General features: G+C 33.8%; 2 protein-coding genes across 2 annotated transcripts; one reads left to right on the top strand and one right to left on the bottom strand.

The window, feature by feature from the left end:
• Positions 1 to 2,121: 2,121 nt before the first annotated feature.
• On the bottom strand, positions 2,122 to 17,403 carry LOC123665059 (rab-like protein 6). The gene is made up of 11 exons (XM_045599412.1): positions 17,132 to 17,403; positions 16,623 to 16,777; positions 16,187 to 16,377; positions 15,962 to 16,108; positions 15,637 to 15,811; positions 14,965 to 15,120; positions 13,125 to 13,273; positions 12,688 to 12,837; positions 8,979 to 9,262; positions 8,863 to 8,903; positions 2,122 to 2,359 (listed from the first exon to the last, which is right to left on the bottom strand). The coding sequence occupies exons 1-11, from the start codon at positions 17,241 to 17,243 to the stop codon at positions 2,168 to 2,170; spliced, it is 1,752 nt and encodes a 583-aa protein (XP_045455368.1). The 5' UTR covers positions 17,244 to 17,403; the 3' UTR covers positions 2,122 to 2,167.
• A 1,830-nt stretch (positions 17,404 to 19,233) lies between these two features.
• Positions 19,234 to 23,206, top strand: LOC123661595 (uncharacterized protein K02A2.6-like). The gene is made up of 3 exons (XM_045596553.1): positions 19,234 to 20,817; positions 21,160 to 21,521; positions 21,766 to 23,206. The coding sequence occupies exons 1-3, from the start codon at positions 19,234 to 19,236 to the stop codon at positions 23,204 to 23,206; spliced, it is 3,387 nt and encodes a 1,128-aa protein (XP_045452509.1).

The raw sequence follows: 23,206 nt of genomic DNA, 5'->3' as shown, positions 1-23,206 counted from the left end.
TAGAACGTAGATCGACGAAAAACTAGTCAAGTAACTACGCGTTATCAAAGATTACTCAAAAAGTAGTTATCAGATCTCAATAAAATTTATGTGTGACCACATGACAAACATCAGCTTTCGATTAAATTAAAAATTATTAAAATCGGTACACCCAGAAAAAAGTTATTGCGGATTTTCAAGAAGTTCCCTCGATTTCTCTAGGATCCCATCATCAGATCCTGGTTTTCTTATCATGGTACTAAACTAGGGATATCTTCTTTCCAACAAAAAAAGAATTATCAAAATCAGTACACCCAGTAAAAACTTATTGCGAATTTTCAGGAGTTTCCCTCGATTTCTCTGGAATCCCATCATCAGATCCTGGTTTCCTTATCATGGTACTAAACTAGGGATATCTCCTTTCCAACAAAGAAAGAATTATCAAAATCGGTACATGCAGTAGAAAGTTATGAGGTTATAATACAACGTAGGTCGACGAAAATAGCGTCAAGTAAAAACGCATTATTAGATATAACTCGAAAAGTAGTTGTTAGATCTCAAATAAATTTAAATGGGACCAATTGGCACACACCACCGTTCGATTAAAAAAAAATTTGTCGAAATCGGTCCACACGGTCAAAAGTTCTGATGTAACATACATAAAATAATTGTGTTTGCTCGCAAACGAAAAAAAAAACCGACTTCAATTACATCGACAAGTAATACAACGTAGATCGACGAAAAAATAGTCAAGCGACTACGCGTTATCAAAGATTACTCAAAAAGTAGTTATCAGATCTCGATAAAATTTATATGTAACCACATGATAAACATCAGCTTTCGATTAAATTAAAAATTATCAAAATCGGTACACCCAGTAAAAAGTTATTGCGGATTTTCGAGAGTTTCCCTCGATTTGTCTAGAATCCCATCATCAGATCCTGGTTTCCTTATCATGGTACCAAACTAAGGATATCCCCTTTCCAACAAAAAAAGAATTATCAAAATCGGTACATCCAGTAGAAAGTTATGTGGTATAATACAACGTAGGTCGACGAAAAAAGCGTCAAGTAAAAACGCATTATTAGATATAACTCGAAAAGTAGTTGTTAGATCTCAAATAAATTTAAATGGGACCAATTGGCACACAAAACCTTTCGATTAAAACAAAATTTGTCGAAATCGGTCTACCCGGTCAAAAGTTCTGATGTAACATACATTAAAAAAAAATACAGTCGAATTGAGAACCTCCTCCTTTTTTGGAAGTCGGTTAAAAAAATACAGTCGAATTGAGAACCTCCTTTTTTGGAAGTCGGTTAAAAAATCAGCTAATCTCAGAAACGGCTTATCCGATTTAGATGTGGTTTTCATTAAAATATTGTGGTAAGCTTCACTTAATATTTAGTGTCTGCTTCATGTCAATCGGTTCATAAATAAAAAAGGTAATAAAACGTATAAGAATCATGTTGAACATGTAAAGATCCAAGACGCAGACGAAGTCGAGCTAGTTTATAATCATTTAGTATCTTTTCATCTATAATGAAAAATAAACCGAAGATTTCTTTTTTATAGTCGTTGGAATATGCTAATTTGCTCTTAATTTTAAAACTGTGTAATTCTTGAAAGTCTGAAGCCCGGTTCCTATTCAAAAAACGTTTCGTCCATAAGTCAAGGATTGGAACTGAGCCTACAGTTTCAATTTAAAGATTGCGTTCACTTACAAAACATTCCCTAATTATATAGAATTCTGAAGCATGACATTAAACATTGAAAAAAATACTACATTTACATATAATTGGACTACAATTACATACAAAGGAAACATAATATTTCTTTACAAATACATAAATATATCGTGATTTATGTATATTTATCACTGGTAACACCACTCGATAATTACATTATCATAATAAATAGTATATTTAGTTCTAGTATCAAAACAATTTATATAATTAAATAATATTTATAAATATTATGTGATTTTGATATTTTGCGTTCACCAACCCGCCTGCCCAGCGTGATGACTATGGGCAAAACACATGAGTTCGCGCCATTTTTGGCTCAAACTTGTGGAGGCCTATGTCCAGCAGTGGACTGTAGTAGGCTGAAATAATGATTATGATGATGATTGTACAAATGTCCTACTTTTTCAAGCACAACTTATTTAGAAATTATTGTAGATACATATTCATGAAATACTATCGTATTCTTCGTAATTAAATGCGGTAGTCATCGAGGGCGCAAGCAAATCTTCCTGTGGGTGGGGCTGTTTTTCTTTTGACTTTTTATTCTTATGTTTTCTTTCCTTCCGTTCTGTTTTATCACTGTTTTCTCCTTTCTCTTTATCCTTTGATTTCTTCTTTTTATGCTTTTTCTCGACCTAAAAGTTTATGAAAACACGTTAATGTAAATTTTCAATTGTCTTCGACTTATTACAAATGTTTTTATTTATTGTAACATTTCTTTATTTTTTCCCACAAATTCGGACTAACATCTTATTAAAATGCATGCATAGTATATATGGTAGCACTAAAATTCTTGACTGTTATAAATTTTACTAGGACAACTGATATTAGCGAATTTAATTAGTTATATATTTAATAAGAACAACCAAAAAATACAATGAGTTTTACGCTTAGGTTTACTAGTAGTTACTCATAAAGACGGTTACATCTTAGATTATCCATCATATGCTTAAATTCAAATTTTTAAACATTTTTTTTATGTTATGGTTAAAATGGTGTGTGAGACAAACAAAAAAAACATAGGATGGATAGAAATTCATACTAGTACTAGACAGCTTCTATTGAGGAATCAAGCAATTTTAGCAATTTCGATTTTAACAGTGTTCGCTAAAATACTAGAGAAAATTATAAATAAAAAACTTCTTTCATATTTAGATAAAGAAAACATTCTCTCAAACAACCAGTATGGTTTCAGAGCCGGGAAATCGACTAAGGACGCTGTTTCTGATCTCTGTGAATTTGTAGGAGCTCAGCTGGATAAAAAGTTTAAATGTGTAGGAGTGTTTCTGGATCTGGCCAAAGCCTTTGACACGGTTTCTATTCCCATACTGCTGAGGAAGTTGGAGTGTATTGGTATTCGTGGCACTGTACACAAATTATTCACCGATTATTTAAGTAACCGCAAGCAAAAGGTTAAGCTGGGAGATTATTATAGTACTGATACAGATATATCGTACGGGGTTCCTCAGGGAAGCGTTCTTGGTCCTAGCCTATTTCTAATATATATATATTAATGAATTGTGCAATCTTAATTTACCGAACTGTAAAATAATCACATATGCAGATGACACTGTTCTGGTTTTTTATGACAAAATCTGGGAAGATGCTACAACACTGGCAGAGACTGGACTAGGTATAGTGTCCAAATGGATGCAAAATAACTCTCTCACACTTAATGTCTCAAAAACCAAAGTTATATATTTTGGCATATCTAAACGGTGTATCCCGGGAGACGGTGAGTACCCTATACGGTTTCACTCTTGTGGCTCAAGGTCCATGCAAAATTCTACTTGCTCTTGTATGTGTCTCACTAAAACCGAAACTATTAATTATCTAGGAGTACAACTGGATGACACATTTTCATGGAAGAGTCATATAAATTTACTTGCCAAAAGAACTAGAAAATTAATCTACGTATTTAAAACGTTACGCCATATAGCGGAATTTAATTTGTTGAAATCAGTATACTATGCACTAGCACAATCTATAATATTATATTGTATAACATCGTGGGGCGGTACCTGTAAAACGCACATGATTGAACTTGAACGTGCACAGAGAGCACTACTTAAAGTAATGACGTTTAAACCTTTTAGATACCCTACTAAAGATCTTTACACTAACTGTGGCGTCCTCACCGTTAGGCAATTATTTATTAAAGAAACCATTATAGCTCAGCACTCAAAATTAGTTTTTTCAGAAGAAATAGCATCAGTTCGTCGTAAAGATAAGGTTTGCTATCTTTCGCCCCATAAAACAAGATTTGCGCAAAAATTTCAATCCTATCTGGGCCCTTCACTCTATAATAAGATTAATGCTATTATTAACATTTACCCTTTAAATAACAAAAAATGTAAAGAAAAACTTAATAACTTTTTAAAAGTTCAGAATTATTACGATATTGAAAAGATGTTCACGCTAATAAGGTAAACACGCACACACACACACAATACAGATACACACACACACACACACACACACACACACATACGCATGAGTTAAAACATGTACACTTAAACACACATGCTCAATACGCACGCACACATACATGCACGACATATACACACACATACACACACGCAAACACCTAACATACAAACAATAGTATGCATAATACATGAATATAAATGGAAAATCTGTAAAAATACATAGTAACTATATCTAAAAAATAAATTGAAATAAATAATACATAGAAACGTGAATAAGTTTATAGTTGTTGTTGTCAAACTATACGTTTTAGGTTGAACACAATGTAATTGTTACTCTACCCTCACATTTATTATTGTTACATTTTGTTAGAATGTTATTACAAATAGTGTACTTGTGATGAGCATGTAATTTAAATTTTTGCTTTAAATATGTAGCGAAGGAGACTTACATCTAAGATACAGGCTATGCCTAGTTTAGATGTAACGATGCAAAATAAGGAAAATAAAGAAAATAAGTCATATTATGAATGGTTAGTTTGACGCTGAAATTTCTATTAATCTAAAAATATATAAACATTTGTTGGTATGTAAATAATTACTACTAAATAATTAATATTTTTCTTTCTTTGCTATGTATCATTTCTGTTTTTTGGTGTACAATAAAGTGTATTATGTAAAAAAAAAAAAAAAGTTTTTTCTTAAATGTTACTATACCCTTTTTTTTCGCTACGGACTAAATTGACACATGCAAATGTCAATTTTCGAAATAATGATACCAGCTTTTAAGTAATAGTATACCGATACCGGTTTTATGAATCGTAACTTTTTATTTTTACCACATAATGTTATTATTAATTGACAATGGACGAATTTTTTAAAAATTATGGTAACTACGAAACATCACAAATAAAAATATAAGTATATATTTCTTAATTTTAATTACTCTCTAAACTGAGTAAATACAACAATGATTTATTTTTTGTTGAAATATACGCCATGCCATGTCATAAAAAACGAAAACACGGCACCGTTTTGAATACATGGCATTCGTCCTTCAACCTCTGAAGTGTTCGAATGCGCCCGTTGTCGTATGCGATTTCACGTGTTATTTGTTACATTTTCGTTGAGTTTGTTTGTTTTGTTTTTTGTTACGTTGTTTTTTTTGTTGTTGTTAAGTTTTGCTATTTTGTTTGAGCCATATATAATGGACGATCAGCCCTCAAATTCGTCGCGTAAGCGCGACGAAGAAAACTTTTCGCCAAGAAAAAGACACAAACATATTTCTTTCACCGAAAGTGAAAAAAACATGATAATGAACGCGTACAAATATGTTTACACTGAAAAGAAGACAGAATTTCCAACCGAAACGCCGAAGAAAAACGAATGTGTTTTAAAAACAGCTGAAATTTTGAACATAGCCAGGAGTTCGGTATACAAAGTGCTCAAGGAGCACAAGGAAAATGAGAATTTGAGCGGTCCAAAAGTTGCACGTAAGGCAAATTATAAAGATAAACTGGACGATTTCACTCTTTCGGCTATACGTCGAAAAATGCACGATTTCTTTTATAGAAATGAAAAACCATCCTTGAACAAGGTAGTATTATTATTTTTATTTTAACATTCATTTAATTTTTTAGTTCTATTAGACTTTAGTGATTACTTAATCAGACAATATTCAATATGTTTAGATTCTTCAAGCTGTAAATGATGACCAAGAACTCCCGTCATTGTCTCGAAGTATTTTGTATAAAGTATTAAAGCATCTAAATTTTAAATATATGACTAGAAAACGACGCAGTGCATTAATAGATCGTGAAGACATAATTTTATAGCGTCATCGGTACCTGAACCAAATAAAACAATACCGCAGAGAAGGTCGGTCTATATATTATCAGGATGAAACATGGATTAATGAAGGTTATTCAATTTTTAAATTGAATAACCTTTTAATAATAATAATAATAATAAAAACTCTTTATTGTACACCAAGAGTGAGCAAAAATACAAAAATAAAAACAGGAGTTGGTAAAGCTTTACATTAGGTAAAACCGAATTTGGGGACCGTGGGGGGGAAGGGGGGGGGACGCTACCCCTGGTACCACTGTCACACCTCAGAACCCCATGGTTATGGAGATATCCATGATTAAAGTTTTGAGGTTAGAAGAAGAATTTCGAAAGTTAGAGGAACGCTTGGCTTCGGCGCTGCAGGAAGTGCAGCCCTTCCGCCCTTGCGTGCGAAAGCACGCTCACTCATGCTCCGTTCCGCAGCGGAGGCTGGTCGCCGAAGCCGCTCCTCTACGCATTCGTTCGCGCGCTTTCGCACGGCGGGCGAGGGCTGCCCTCCCTCCGCGGCATAAAAAAAACACTCTAGGGGTAGGACAGGCCAAGACCACGTGGACAGTGGGGTGCTCCGATTCAGTTTTGAGTATTTTTCGAATTTCTAAACCTATATTCTAGCACGCAATGTTACTAATTTTATTAGAGTATTATGTCTGACGCGTTATTTTGTTTAAAAGTGTCGATTTGTCACACAATGCAAACAGTACGAGCTCAAAGGTATTATAACAGCTTTAAATTCTTCTTCTAACCTCAAAACTTTAACCATGGATATCTCCATAACCATGGGGTTTTGAGGTGTGACAGTGTTACCTTGTATAGATTCCCCTACACCCTCCGCCCTCCACACCCAAAAACCCCATAATTCGGTTTTTCTAATTCGGTTTTTCCTAGTCTAGATCTTAGCCCAGGAGTTAAGTACAAAAGGCGGCCTTATCGCTAATGAGCGATCTCTTCCAGGCAACCTTTTAATTAATTATATTCAATTTTTTTGGAACAGCCTTATTTAGTAAACAAATATGGCGTACTTCCGACCACAGGCAATAGAGTAATATTGTAAGTTTAGTAAAGTGACACAAAGAGCAAATGAATGAACAATATTAACCAGCCATAGACGAAAGTAAAATTCATTTTATATTCAAATATTTAACGATACCATATTTCTAAAATTATTTCAAAACCTAATAATATATTAATATTTTTCCTAAGAATTAGTAGAGGTACAGAATTACGAAAAAAAAAAAAAAATAATATTTTTAGTACATGTGCATGATGTTGAAAAAATGTTAATAATTTTAGGCCATACCGAGAGTAAACACTGGGTGGATACTAATATAAAATCAAAACAACAGGCTTTCTTGGAGGGTTTAACCACTGGGTTGAAAGGGCCTTGGGGCAAAGGGAGAAGACTTGTAGTTTCACATGTAGGAAGCGAGGAAGGTTTCATGGATGTTAGAAGCAAAAAAGGGACTACAAGATTATCATAAGGAAATTAATAGCGACGAATACGAAAAATGGTTAAAAAATATTCTCCCTAAATTAAAAGAAAATTCAGTACTTGTTATTGACAATGCTCCGTACCACACCAGAAAATTGGAATCGTTACCCACTTCTAGCTGGTCAAATACAAGAGTGGCTTAAGTCAAAGAATATAAACTTTGATAACAAAATGTTAAAAGCTGAACTAATGGAAATTGCACGGCACCACAAAAAAGCCCATGAGAGATATGTCGTCGATAAAATGGCCGCTGAACGGGGAGTCACCATTTTGCGACTGCCTCCTTTGCCATTGCGAGCTAAACCCAATTGAATTGGTGTGGTCTCAGGTAAAGGGGCATGTCGCAAAAAACAATAAAACGTTTAAAATGACCGAAGTACGAAGTCTTTTCGAGGAAGGGCTTCGTCTAGTGACTCCACAGCGCTGGAAAGTTAAAGACAAAATGAGTACTCTAGGTCATATTGTCGACGACATTACCGACAGATTTATTTATTATTGAAGTAGGTGACGACTCGGACAATTCGGCACATTCAGGTACGGAGTCATTACCTGATTCTGATTATTAATTTAGATTAAGAGCTATCGAAATTTAGGATTTTGGGGGTAGAAGGGGAGGGAGGGTGGAGGGGCGCTACCTCCAATACTACTGCTACCCTTTGGAACCCCATGGTTATGGAGATATTATGGATATATCCATGGTTAGGTTTGAGATTAGAAGAAGCGCAGCTTTGCTTTTACACGTTTATTTCACATTTCACATGTTATTTTCGAACAGGAGTACGTAAAACCGATCTTGACTGCAAGATCAACAAACAATACGAACTGACATAAATGACATAGACAACATAACACCGAATGATGGCAGTGTTACCTAGTGTAGCTCCCCCTCCACCCTCTACCCTCCGACCCCGAAAACCCCTTAATTTGTTGGTTCTTAATCTAAAGGATAGCCTTAATTTGCATGTGATTACTAAAATTAATAAATAATTAAGAAAATAAGTGTGTTTCATTTATTATATCTATACCATGCCATGTTGTCGCCACATTCTGAAATTCTAAAGACACATTTTTGTAATTATTACCGAAAAACGATATTAGATTGTAAATTACGTAAAGTTACGGTAGCGGCATATTAATTATTCGCAAAAAACTAGCAACACAGCTTATGTCAATTTAGTCCGTAGCGAAAACAAACAGACTATAGTTATCTGCAAACACGTCTATTGACTTATGATGTAAATTCACTGTAGAGCCTACTCAGTCAAGGTATAAGATAATGATAACTGAGGTTTGTATAACCAATAATTGCACACACCTAAATCAAATAATTAATAAATCTTGAAATTAATTTACTACATTTTCACAATAGACTTACCTTCACATCAGGTTCTTTTGCTATATCCGGATCTTCGCCGCCTGAAAGAATACATAAAAGATATTATATTTTAATCACGCAATAATAATACTACACAATTACTAAACATGTATTACCTTCTGGAGATCTTCGCACACTTGAATCCTCAGTCCACATTGGATAATCATTATGAATGTGTATGTTTCCACTGCCTAATATAGACAAACTGTCATTATTTTCATGGTTTTTATTTATTATTGTTTGTTTTATGAACGAATTTCTTAAACTATCTTCATTTAATGAACTAGATTCAGTTTTCGCACTATCTACAGCTGCTATAGTATTTACTTGTGGGGTGCCTTCAATGTCTAGATCATCTTCTTCTACTATTACTTTAGGATTTATTGTGTTATCCTCATCACTGGAAAACACAAGAAGCATTGTAATAAAATAATAAAAAAAAACTATTAATTTATTATTATATTAAAACTAACATGCCCAATTCTGCACATTGAAAATATTTTGGTTGATATTTAACTATTATATAGTTACAGTACTAAATCAAAAACTGCATGTATTCGTTTATTTTTTATCTGTGTTGTGACCGCACATCAAGCTTTAACTAGTGAACGAGTTTTAATGATAATTGTGTTTAACGAAAAAAAACGACTTCAATTACATTGACAAGTAATGCAACGTAAGCAGACGAAAGAAATTAACAAACGCACTAGTCGTCACTACGATTTTCGAGCGTTTCCCTCGATTTTTCTGGGAGCCCATCATCAGATCCTGGTTTCCTTATCATGGTACCACACTTGGAATATCTCCTTTGCAACAAAAAAAGAATTATCAAAATCGGTTTATAAGCAACAATGTTATCCCCGAACATACATAAATATATATATATATATATACGGTGGAATTGAGTAACCTCCTCCTTATTTGAAGTCGGTTAAAAATGGGACATGATTTTTTTTATTGCTCTATATTTACTACAATCTGTCTCCCTCCACGGGACATTCGCAGTATGTGACCTGTGTTACATCCTCTTCATTTACACAATGAATTAGTTTACTACGTCTTGATCAAATCCTGGGGTATAGTTCGCGTCATGTAAAAAGAACGCTGAAGGAAAATGGAGAGGGTGCGTTTGCGCATGGGTACACTCGCGCACAAAAGTACTACTGTTTTATTTTTTAATTAGACTTTCACTCGCGGCTTCCTTTAATGGTTATTAGTACAGTAAAAATAATAGAAATACTATTGCTAATGTAAGTATAATAATTATCAATTTTCAAAATTACATTTTTTTTAAACAAAAGCAATAACAAATTTTTTAGTTATTAAAATGTCGTATTCAAAAATATTAATTATCTGCACTCTCGATATTCGTATTTTAATAGTTTTTATGTATTTAAAATGATAAATTGATATTTATTTTTTAGTGAAATAAATAGTAAATGGAGTTTTACAAGGGTCCGTTTGCTAATGTGTTGTGAAAGTGGGTGATAAATGCGGAAAAAACGTGAATTATGATTGACAGTGGTTTGTTTACCAAATAAGACTGTTCCGAAAAATGGACAGTACGAAAAAGTTTTTTCAAGAGTTGGCAACACTGTAAATACTGATAGTATTTTGAGTCGACGTCGAACTGTCCAACCAATAGCACACCGGCAAGCATGCGACACGTAATAAACACGCCCGCCCCCTACCCCATACCACCAAATAGACCGATAAATCGCTTCTGCACAGCTTCAAGGCCAGCGTTCTTTTTACATGACGCGAACTATATCTTTCTCTTTAAGCGACGGACTTGTAAGTTATTCCTCATAAGTGACCTAGTATGATTTGATATCATGTAATGACGTAGGACACTTAATTAATTAATTTTTTACTTTTAATACCGAAATAAACACGGTTCTCTTAGAAGAGGGGAGTACAGTTACGTACTACTTACTACTACGTTTCACATACGTGTACATAGTCTTAAGAGCCATTTCACAATTTTTCGCTGTGCAAATTTAGGTAAATTTGGTCGCATCGCGAGAGTCGCACGTGCCGCGCAATTTTTGTGCTACTTGGTATAGTACGCCAACTAAATAATCATTTTTTTTGACCCAGGGGTAATCCCTAACGGATACCCACGGCCAGGGGGAGCCGCGGGCCGATTTGCATGGACTAAAACACCTGGGGTGTTCCTTCTTTCGCCTAGGGCGGGACCACAGGGACGCTGAGCACTTCTCCGATCCCGCTGGCGTTTGCCCAAACCACGGTCCGTTGCATAAGTGACCTCCGAGAGGCTCCCTCGACACCAAGGTCACCTTCCTCCTCGGGACCGTGTAATGCCGACGATAAATCCCCCAATTTATCGCCGGCTTACTACCAAAAAAGCATCTTGATCATTTTGTAATGTATAATAAGAATTAATAACTATATTTTAAAATGTTTTTTACACAATTTTTTTTTTTTTTAATGTCAATAATAACTATACTACTAAATATATAACAACAGTCAATAAATTAAACACAAAAAGAAAAAATCAATTTTACAAAAAAAAAATTTTTAAAATTGATTTAGTGTTTTGAGTTTACGAATGAATCGAATATTTACGATATAAATAAAATAGCCTTTTATTATACTCCAGAAAATCTGAGTGTGAATGTGAGTTGCACAGTGTTGGATGCAAGTAGACCATCAAATTTTGCCAGTTTTAATTTTTTTACTCCATGACACCAACAAACAGATTTAAATGCCTATTAGTATTGATAATGTGAGTAAATTTTTTTTAAATAATACATTTGTTTACAGAAATTATTATTATATTATTTTACAGTAATTTTCGTATATTTTGTTATTTTTATAAAAGTATCAAGTGCGGTGTATCACACTAACAAGTTCTTGGCGCGTGTGAGCGAAAGAGACAGCTGTGCAGAATTTGGTGTAGATCTGCCAGCGCCAGCGCTCTTAGAGGTATCTAAGTACTGGCACTCGACTGATTTAGTGGGTTTGATGCGTGGTATTATATACTATTTTTTATTTTTAATACAAAAGGTGTTAAAAATAATTAAATAATTAAATTATTTTTTTATGTTCTTAAATGATGTACGTTTACTTTGGTATAGATAGTTCGTTAAAATTTCTTAGTTTTCTAAGAAAAATATCGCTTTCAATACTGTACTCATTTGGATAATATTCGTAACTTTAAAATTTTATTATAGATTAACGGAGATACAAATGGAAATAATTCTCAATTATGTATCAACTAAAACTTATTCCACATATTAACATATATTTTTTAACAGTTTCAAGGTAGAGGTTATTGAAAAATAGAACTTTAAAGTATACTGTTCGTTCATTTAACCAGAGAGGCGGCTGATGAAAATGTTAATAATGTTGTATACACAATATAAATCAAAATTCTGATTCATTATGTTACTACAACGACGGTTGCTCTATTACATTTCAAAAATAGAAATTATACTATTGCATCCAATACTGAGATTAACGACGTCAAAATGTTACAATTCCGCGGATTATTACCGATTTTTGTGAAATGGCTCTTAAAGTACGCAACTAAGTCCCGGGTTTAGGCAGTTACAAATAAAACATCACTAAACAAATAAATAGTTTTAAAAAGTATCATAGATACTGCTTGTAATCGTAAATATGTTGTTTTTTTACAAAATATTATACATTTTATAATTATCCCTACAAAATCTTGAAATTTATAAATACCGTATGGAATAAGTTATTATTAAAATATACTTTTATATTGTACTTAGATTTGTTTATTATTGTAATAATAAACTAATGTAAAATTATATACAAATTTAAATATTTTGTTACCTGTCACTTTCATAGCTTATTTCTTGGTTATTGGTCATGGGTCCGAGATCTTCCAGAAAGCTGCTATCTAAGGTACCTGCATAAAACTCTTCCAAAGCCCCAGAAGACCCTGACATAGATATGTTTGTGCCGGAGGGAGTACTAGGAACACTGAAAGACATAAGTTATTATTTATTTTCGAAGTTTAGTGTTTAATTTTGTACCGATTCAACAAAATAGAAAATATAACAATATGACTTATTACTTAACGGCGCAAAGAGTAGTAGAACATATAAGTATATGCATAGGGTCAAGATCACGTTATCAGGAAAAGTAGAATCGATAAAATATTTATATGTTTGAAGTACATAGCAGAATAGTCAGTATAATTGATTTAAATATTAGTATAAGTTCATAATTTCTATTAATAATAATATACTTTCAGCAAAACCACTCACCTGTTTTGAGGTAACTTAGATGGGGTCATGTCCATACTAACTGGTGGTTTGCTTTTTATTAACTCTGAACTTACATATTGGGTTTGTTTTATTTCAGCGTTTTCATAACTCTGTATTTTTCCTACAGTAGGATTTAGAGATTGAGCCAACTATAGAAAAAGACAATATTGTTAATTTTCAAATATACTTATGCTTCAGTCCATAATGTCCCACACCTGGGCATAGGCTTCTTTCGCCATGTAGGAGAAGGATCGGAGCTTAATCCACCACTCTGCTCTATTGCGGGTTGGCAGTTATATTCCCTACTATGAGTAACGATCGCTATCAGGTGTACATGATAACAACCGGGACCGACAGCTTAACGTGCTCTACGAGGCACGGTGGGGAGACCCACAAGGACTAACAACCAGACCGGAAATAAATAGCATTACACCAGAGCGGTCGTCAAAATACATAGTTACATTTTATTTTTACTTTGTTAATTGCACATTGTTATATAACTAAAGATCCATCAATATGAAAATATTGTTAAAAAAAGTGCATTACACTTCAGGCTCTTAAATTATTTTTATACAAGGGTGGGTAAATGTCTGTGACTTTTTGAATTTTCTGTTTCGTAAGTGAAAACACAACTGGCACCTTTCAGTTTACTCCTGTCAAATTTTCGAAAAAACTACGCCTCGGCTATTTATAGCAGACGAGAGAGGCAGACCAGAGAAAATGGAATAAAGTGAATTTCATGTGTGCATTATGCATTATTTTTGCTGAGAATCCATCACTCAAACCAAGAGTTAGCTTGATAAATACTATAGTGACTCTGCACCATCAAATTCAATTGTAAAAAAGTGGTTTCTGAATTTCGTTGCAGTTCGGCTGTGAGATAAGCATGAGAGACTACGAATGTTCTGGACGCCCAATTGAGGTCGCTATACTGAAAACCGTTAAAAATATTCACGAAAATAGTGTTGGTGTTGGCGGAGATTGTTGATGTTGGAGATTGCGGGAGCCATAGGCATATCTCATCGTTTAGTGGTGGCAAATTTGTAAAATCACTTTTGTGTGAGGAAGTTATCTTCAAGATGGGAGCCACGTTTGCTTACAATCGATTACAAACGTAATTGTGTGAAAACTTCGAGGTGTGTTTGGTGTTTTTCAACCACAATATGGATAAGTTCTTTCATCATTTTATAACCGTGGATTCATTCACTAATTTACCAGAGACCAAACAGCATTCAAAATAGTGGATTTCTCCACAAAAATTGGTACCGAAGAAGGCCAAGGTGGGTTTATCAGCTATTAAAGTCTATGTTGGTTGACCTTTAAAAAGGAATGAAGTGATGAGAGAAGGCAATCAATGGCGAATATTATGCCAACTTATTGGACCGATCCAATACCGGTTTGAAGAAAAATCGAAGGCATTTGTTCAATATCTTTACGACAAAGACTATGCAAGAGTTTACTCTTTCTACATGAATAATTTCCATAGCAAAATTTTTATGAATTAGTCTACGAATTGTTCTCCCATCAATATATATACAATGAATTGAGCCAGCCTCGAGTAACAGTTTCTTGTTTTCAAACATAAAGAAATGGCTTGGTGGAAATAAATTTGGTTCCTATAATGAAATCATCTCACAAACAAATACTTAATACAAGGATTTTGGGCAATTTTATTATTGGAAGGGGTAGAAAAATTGGAGAGATGTGAGACGAAGTATATAGAGCTCGGAAGAGACTATGTTAAGATCTTAGATGATATTATGTAATAACACCTGTGTTTTAGTCAAATAGTCATAGACATATTGACCAACCCTTGTATCAAGCAACTAAAAGTTCTTACAAGTGGATTCACATTTGGTGGAATAATAGGTTTTCCTGCTCCTAGGACAATACTCGGCGAGCGTTCAGTGTTGACGCGTGGCTCAGCTTCTGTACTTTGTCTTCTCTTATTTGCCAGACGGTCTAAGAATAGATTGTACTGGGATTCTTCAGAATTCTAAATAAAAAAGTACATTTCTATACATATTAATAGTACTGATTATATTTATATATATAAAGGTTTAATATTAGTTAACTATAATTTTACAAATATGTCGGCAAACAAGCGTACAGCTCACCTGATGGAAAGCGTACCCGTAAACCGTAGCTTATATACACTTGTGACACCAGAAGCATCAATCAATAGCCCCAATCCCCCCCACAAGCTTTGGTCACCTTACTTATTCACAGGAACACGAAACTGCTTGAAAGCAGTATTATTTAGCTGTGATTGTCTGTAACATCTAGGTACTACCCCGGTCGGGCAGCTCCAGATTTAGAGCAGGATATTTCCTGCTGTGTCCTACTTCAGTTAATAATATTACTTATTCAAAGTGGAGCAGTAAATTTAAATAAAATTTGACATGCATTGACTTGTTTTTGTTATTGTCAGTTAATTAATTTAAAAAAGCATAATTCAATAATACTCAATTATTAATAAACATAGCATGTATATAAATTCTAATAAAAATACCTGGAAATCATCAAGTTCTTTTTCAATTTCTTCCATATCTTTTTGGTTTCTTTGTAACTGTTCCAATAAACTTGTCTTTTGCAGTCTTAGAAATGGAACACTCAGGAATTTATGTAATAATCGTAAACCAAAACCATTTCTCATGGAAGCCTCTGCATAACGGATTGGAGCTGTCCTATATTATATAAGTAACTTTGAAAAAAAAATTCTGTTTTTTGTAATACTTTCTGGATATATAATCTTAAAATAATAAAGAGAAGTAATTAAAGGTAATAATTGAATAAAAAAATGAGTAATGAGTAATAATTAATTTCTTTAAGAATACCTAGTCATTTTAGCATGGCTCATAGCTTGCTCTATGTGATGGGGATGTACTTGGCGATGGTGTTGCATATCACAGTGATTTCCAAGTATGACAACAGGCAAATCTGCTGGTATGCGAGTTAGCTCCTTTACCACATATTCAAAAGTCCTAAAAAGTGTATAAAATGTAAATCAATGCTTTAATTTTTCTTCATTAACAAGTGCTTATTTTCATTTTAATATTTACCAAGGCTTTGTAATATCTAGCATTAATATGACACCAGTAGCATTCTTGTACACATCTAAAAATGTGGCATCTAATACTGGAGTTTCATACTCCTCCTCCATTACAGATGGGGCAGACTGATTTTCAAGTTTGAGGCCAAGAGGTGGTTTTTTCTTTGAACGTCCTTTATCAACTACTTCCCATACTTCAACCTAAAAATTTATTAATATATGGGAGGAATAAAAAATTAAAAATGCACTAATTATTACTAAAATTCTTTGCACCAAGCAGTACATTATAAACATTCTGTCTCAAAATATTTAATTGAATGAAGTCAAATATGGGTAGTAAAAATGTCAATAATTTTTTTTTTCAAAAAATCACTATTAAATGTAGTAAATATTGGTTGCATTCTACCAACAGGTAGCTTAACATAGAAGAAAATAATATTACTTACTTTTACAATATAATCAGTGTTTTTATATGTCCAATGTATAGGGGCAACTTGAATCTGTTCTGTAGGCACGTATTCCTCTGTGAATGGACCACCTTGTAGACGTTGTAACAGACAGGATTTACCGACATTTCTATCTCCTTTAATTAATATTTTCACTGAAACAATATTTTATTTAAATAAATAATAAATAAATAAACACTTCTCACTCAATGGCCCCAGATTTTCTCCTGTGTCCGGAAACACAATATACAAGTACAAATGCCCAGACCACGACGAACATCTATATGGCCAATACAAATGTCTGTCGTGAGCGGGGATCGAACCCGCGACCGCCAGCGCAGCAGACAGCGCTGTGACCGCTGCGCCAACGCGTAGTCAAATAAATATTTTATTTATATTATAATTTGGAACTATAATGGACAGAATTGCTATTTGTTTCAATACAGGTTTATTTTCTATTTGTACATATTGGTATCTTGTAAAAGCTGTCATATTTTCATGATATTTACTGTTAAAATGTACTCCTCTTGAAAATTTCTTTTGTAGAGAAGACGACATTGGCATAGGTGCAGGGCAGCGGTCATCGCCACTTTTAGTTAGTTTTTTCAACGCGGAAAACATTTTACTATCTTAAATTGCTGTTAAGAACATATAACATTTATTTAATTACAAGCAATAATAATAAAAAATCAAATTAGGTAAATAGCCAATAAATTGCAAACAAAACTGCCCAAAAACTGCCTTAATCAACTTCAATATTCTATTTTAAAGTGACAGATGACAATATAGTGTCAACCTGACAAGTTGACGTCACGATGGGCGCGTTCCACCTGCGGCCCACAACGCTGTCGATCGCGACCACTGAAATTGCCGTTCCAACTTCCACTAACGTAAAAAATACCGCGAGCGTTAACCCCATATAACTTAGCTGTATGAAAAATATATGTTGGCCGATTCTTAGACCTTTTTGTATGGACTGCACTTAGTGCATTGCCAATGATGAGCAGGAATTAAGAAAAATGTTCAAAAATTGAGGATAGCGGGCAAGAGGAATTTATAACAGGATTCATACCGGATAAAAAGAAAGAAAATAATATATTTTGATGAAAAGGAAAATTAATAAAAAAAAACATATATGGGATATAATATCAAATATCTATATTATTAAGAGATATATATTCCAATACAATTTTATATATATCATATTTATTTCGTTTAAAATATTAGTAGAAATATGTGAAATATATACAGACACAAAATAGAAAGTTCAGAGCAATGTACAGTAATATTAATTAAATTAAAAGGAAAGTTTTTCTCAATGAGAAAGGCTACACTGCCAAAACCATCTAGCCTATCTTCTCTGATGGTATTATAATTTCAAAATCTAAAATTATTACTTGGCCTATGCCTAGTTTCTGAAATAAAGAATAAACAAGGTTTATAATTATTTAACAAATAAATTGTGTCGTTTTTTTTTTTATTAATTACACTTCTGGCGTTCCATCGTATTATTATCTGGGAACTGTTCCATGAACTTTTACTAGTTTTTTTTTAATACTTTGTAGGTGAGCCTTTCACCTACCTTCCCCTTTTTATGTTGTGCTATTTACCGAACATAGTAAGGGACAATTTTTTATTAATTTTTTAATATATATTTACATGACTCCATTGCAACAATAAATGCTAAAAAATTGATTTCCAAAAATTTGTCACTTACTGCATTTTGAATTTGGGCAGCCGACCTGTATATACTAAAAATTCAAACATCAGGAAGATACCGAATAGAAAAAGAATCATAAAACCTTGGATTACACCAGGCTTATTGAGATGCATGCGTAACAGAGACTTATTGTATGCTAAAACTAAAAAAAAATCCTGATAATGAAATAATTAAAATTACTTATAAGCGTTACAGAAATTTCTGTTCCAAAATTTTGAAAAAGGCTAAAAGAGTATACGATTCTCATGAAATTAGTAAAGCTGGTAACAATGCTAAACATTTATGGAATACCCTGAATAAAATTTTTTTACCTCGAAAACTAGAACTCAGTCTTCAAAATTATTGTTTGGTGATTCTTCTCCTCAACATGTTTGTAATGATCTCAATTCTTTGTTAATATAGGAGCTAATCTCGCTAACAAAATTAAACACAACTTGTTATTATCGTCTTCTAAAAATTTTAATAACCGTGAACACTGGCAGTCTTCTTTTGTTATGGAGCTAACAGATGTAGATGAAATAATTGTAGTGATTAACTCCCTAAAATCTACTGCAGCTCCTGGTTGGGATGATATCTCTACAACTGTTGTAGGTGTAATGATTATAGTTTATATAATATATAGTCTATGGGGGTCTTGTCTATAGAATAAGTCTCTTGGGAATAAACAGTCTCTGGTTGAACAGCGGCCATGTACAGTTGTGTTTTATTTTGCACCCGTGTAAATCTTAAAACATAAAAAGGAACTAAGCACATGACGTAGCAAATCATGTGTCAATGGCGACGAGGATCACCAATATAATAATATTTGTACGTGTCACGTCCGCAATCCGTATATACGGTGATTAGTGTGTTGTCACGTCGGCACACAAGAAGAAAATTTTACGAAACAGCATGGCGCTTGCAGGGGGAAGTGCAATGATAATACAAGAGTTTTCCACGGCTAAGTGCACATTTAAAGTATACAAGCAAGTGTTTGAAAATAAAATGAAAATACACAACATAGACGAGGCAAAATGGCCCCAGTATTTAATTTCATGTATAGGCTTCGATATTGTAACATTGCTGACAGAATTATGTTTTCCGTCTAGTCTGGACAGCAAAAACTATAAACAATTAGTTGAGCTCATTGAAAGACATATCGAACCAACTCAGTCAGAAATTACAGAAACATACAAATTTATGAAAAGAGTACAATTGCCTAATGAATCCATTGCAGAGTTCGTGGCGGCCCTTAAAAAGCTTGCCCAAACGTGTAATTTCGGGGCACATCTGGAAAGATCATTGAGAGATAAATTTGTTCATGGCTTACGATATGAGAATATTGTAAAAAGACTCTTTAATGAAGATAAATTAACTTTCACGACAGCGGTGAACATAGCTATAGGGATGGAGCTGGCTGAGAAAGGGGCGAGGCTGATTACGCACGGCCAAGAAGAAGCAGAGGTGCAGAAGGTGTCTCATCAAAAAGAAAGTAAAGAGACGGTGAAGGTGAAATGTCATTGTTGTGGTAAGCTGGGACATATAAAACCGAAGTGTAAGTTCAGAGAAGAAGAATGTTACAAATGTCATAAGAAGGGGCATATTGCGAGTGTCTGCCGAGCCCAGGTTAATCTACATAAGAGGTTTCCGTCAAGAAAAGTAAAGGAGGTAAATAAAGATGAATTTTCAGTGTTACAGGTTAAAAGCAGTGTGTATTCAGAAAAGGAAAATTGTGATTACGGGTTAGAGTTACTATTTTATCAAAATGAAGATAGTGTAAAGGTTAATAAAGTAACATTAATTGACGAAAAGTGTCCAGATCCCTGGAATATTTCACTAAATGTTAATAATGTTGATATTTTATTTCAAATTGATTACGGGTCAGATGTAACATTAATACCTGAGTTTTTATATAAATCACTACTGCCAAATGTAAAAGTATCAAATTGTTTTTCAAAAATAACTGGTTATGGAGGTCAATATATAACAGTGATCGGTAAAACTCAAGTATTAGTTAAAAATAAAAATAAAGATTATTTGGCTCCATTAATTATTGTGAAAGAAGGTAAGAAACCTTTGTTAGGTAGAGATTGGCTCAGTGTAATAAAAATTGATTGGAATAGTTGTAAGAAGCAGTGTAATAATATTGAAAGGGAGAAATCTGAAATTAAAAAGTTAGTGGATAAGTATAGGGACATATTTTCAGGGGTCCCTGGGGAAATTAAAGGTGCAGTAGGTACTTTAAAATTAAAAGAAAATGTAACTCCTATATCTTGTAAGCCTAGGCGTGTTCCTTATGCGTTAGAAAATCTGGTAAAAGGGGAACTAGATAAATTATGTAAAGAGGGTAAAATGTGTAAGGTTGATAAATCTGAGGTGGTGACATGGGCGACGCCTATTGTTAGTATCATAAAAGGGCCTAAGAATATAAGAATTTGTGGTGACTATAAGGTGACTATTAACCCTTATCTTGAGATGCCACATCATCCAATCCCGGTAATAGAGGATATTTTTGCTAAATTAAATAAAGATGATAATAATATTAAGACAGTATTTAGTAAAATAGATTTGAGAAAAGCATACATGAATAGGAGAATGGATGGTGAGGCACAAAAGCTGATGACATTGACTACACCGTGGGGGTTGTATCGGCCAACTTTCATGATGTTTGGAATGGCATCAGCTCCTCAAGAATGGCAAGATTTTATGGATAAACATTTTAATATGCCAAACGTGTATTGTTTTATTGATGATATATTAGTTGCATCATGCGATATAAAGAGTCACTTAAAAACATTAGAGTGTATTTTTAATAAACTAAGAATATTGAATATTAAGATCAATAAAGAAAAAACAGTGCTAATGTCTTCACAATTAGAATATTGTGGACATGTTATTGACAAAGAGGGAGTTCACAAAACACCTGAGCATGTTAGGGCTATCTTGGAGGCACCACAACCTAACAATGTAAAGGAATTGCGAAGTTTTCTTGGTACTATTAATTTTTATCATAAGTTTTTAAAGAATGCAGCAGATAATTTAAAACCATTGTACCAGTTACTTAAAAATTCTGGAAAATGGGAGTGGGGAAAAGAACAAGTAGAAGCATATGAATGGGCCAAGAAAGCTATTGCATCAGACCAAGTATTAGTTCATTATAACCCTGAGTTGCCGGTGATATTGAGTTGTGACGCTTCAAGGTATGGTTTAGGAGCTTGTTTAGCTCATGAAATTAAGATAGGTAATGCAGTGTGTGAGCGTCCTATTGCATTTGCAAGCAGAACGCTCAATGAAGCTAAAAGGGAGGACTTTCACTCTTGTAACAGACCATAAACCTCTCATATCAATATTTAATCCAAGCAAAACTGCTAGTAGTATTTATGCTGATAGAATGACAAGATGGTCCCTAATTTTGTCTAATTATAATTATATAATTAAATATAGGACATCTCAAAATAATGCTGCAGCTGATTTCCCTTCTAGGTTACCGATTAAAAATAGTAGTGAAGATGATAAAAGTTATTTGGAGGGCAACATCAACAGCATTGTTTTGGATAACCCGCCAGTAACATTAACTGATGTAGCTAAGCATACTCAAAGAGATCCTGTGTTAAGTAAAGTTTTTACATATTTAAGGGAAGGTTGGCCAAAAATTATTGATAAGGAATTGCTTAATTATAAAGGAAAAGAGAGAGAGCTATATTTGATTAAAGATTGTATTATTTGGAGAGACAGAATTGTAATACCTAATAGTTTGAAATCTAAAGTTCTGATAGAATTACATGCTGGTCATTTGGGCATTAATAAAATGCAAGCTTTAGCAAATAGTTGTTTTTGGTGGCCCAACATTAGTAATGACATTAAGAATATTACAAGTAATTGTGAAGGATGCATCCAAAACAGGAATTTACCACCCTTAAAACATTTACATAACTGGGAATGGCCTAATGAGCCATGGAAACGTCTTCATGCAGATTTTGCTGGTCCATTTAGGGGACATATGTGGTTAATTGTTATGGATGCACACTCGAAATGGCCTGAAGTAGCCAAAATGAAATTGACTACCTCGAGTGCCACTATAAAATGTCTACGCAGTATGTTCGCTAGATTTGGCCTTCCTGAGCAGTTTGTTACCGATAATGGTCCACAGTGGACATCGGCTGAGTTCATTACATTTTGTAAGAATAATAATATCAGACATATTTGTACTGCTCCTTATCATCCAGCGAGCAATGGCTTAGCGGAGAGGGGAGTGCAAACATTTAAAAAGGCCATGCTGGCACAGACATTTAATAACAAGGACTTGGATCATAGTGTTCAGCAGTGGTTGTTGGCTTATCGTTCGGCTCCACATGCTACCACAGGTAGAGCACCTTGTGAGTTGATGTTGGGCAGGCAATTGCGTACGCGTTTATCTTTAATTAAGAAAGATGTAATTATTCCTCGCCGGTCTGTTTGTAATAAGCCAGTTAAACAATATTTACCTGGTGATAAAGTACTTGTAGCATCTTATGATAAGTCAAGGAAATGGTTAGAAGGTATTATTGACCGACCGGTTGGAAATGTAATGTATGATGTAAATACTGATAGAGGTATACTTACCAGAAATGTCACTCAATGTTTGCCTAGAAATTCACGTGCCGATCAAGACGAGTCTAATAACACTCAAGATATGATAGAGAATGACATTCCTGGTAATGAGGTTAGTATAAGTGCAACATCTGAGGGCGAATTGGAGACTTCTAATAATTCGACTAATAGTTCAAATGCTTTTAATAATAATAAGAAAGATTCAGTTAGTATTCCTAAATCTCCAATTAGTATTCAGACTGAAGTTAAAAGGAGTGGGCGTATGCGTAGGCCAGTGCAGCGTCTTAATTTGTAA

The sequence above is a fragment of the Melitaea cinxia genome, chromosome 2 (assembly GCF_905220565.1).
Source record: "Melitaea cinxia chromosome 2, ilMelCinx1.1, whole genome shotgun sequence".
Taxonomy (NCBI): Eukaryota; Metazoa; Arthropoda; class Insecta; order Lepidoptera; family Nymphalidae; genus Melitaea; species Melitaea cinxia.
The sequence above is the reverse complement of the archived record's forward strand: the minus strand, read 5'-3'. Positions and strand labels throughout refer to the sequence as shown.

What these genes read in the sequence shown, in the direction of transcription:
- LOC123665059 (XM_045599412.1), bottom strand. Translation starts at nt 17,243, where the DNA reads ATGTTTTCCGCGTTGAAAAAACTAACTAAAAGTGGCGATGACCGCTGC. An exon ending in CTAGATATTACAAAGCCTTG is followed by an intron (nt 16,109 to 16,186) that starts GTAAATATTAAA and finishes TACACTTTTTAG; the next exon opens with GACTTTTGAATATGTGGTAA. An exon ending in AAGAACTTGATGATTTCCAG is followed by an intron (nt 15,121 to 15,636) that starts GTATTTTTATTA and finishes TTTTTTATTTAG; the next exon opens with AATTCTGAAGAATCCCAGTA.
- LOC123661595 (XM_045596553.1), top strand. Translation starts at nt 19,234, where the DNA reads ATGGCGCTTGCAGGGGGAAGTGCAATGATAATACAAGAGTTTTCCACG. An exon ending in TGCCACATCATCCAATCCCG is followed by an intron (nt 20,818 to 21,159) that starts GTAATAGAGGAT and finishes TTGAATATTAAG; the next exon opens with ATCAATAAAGAAAAAACAGT. An exon ending in TTGAGTTGTGACGCTTCAAG is followed by an intron (nt 21,522 to 21,765) that starts GTATGGTTTAGG and finishes AATTAAATATAG; the next exon opens with GACATCTCAAAATAATGCTG.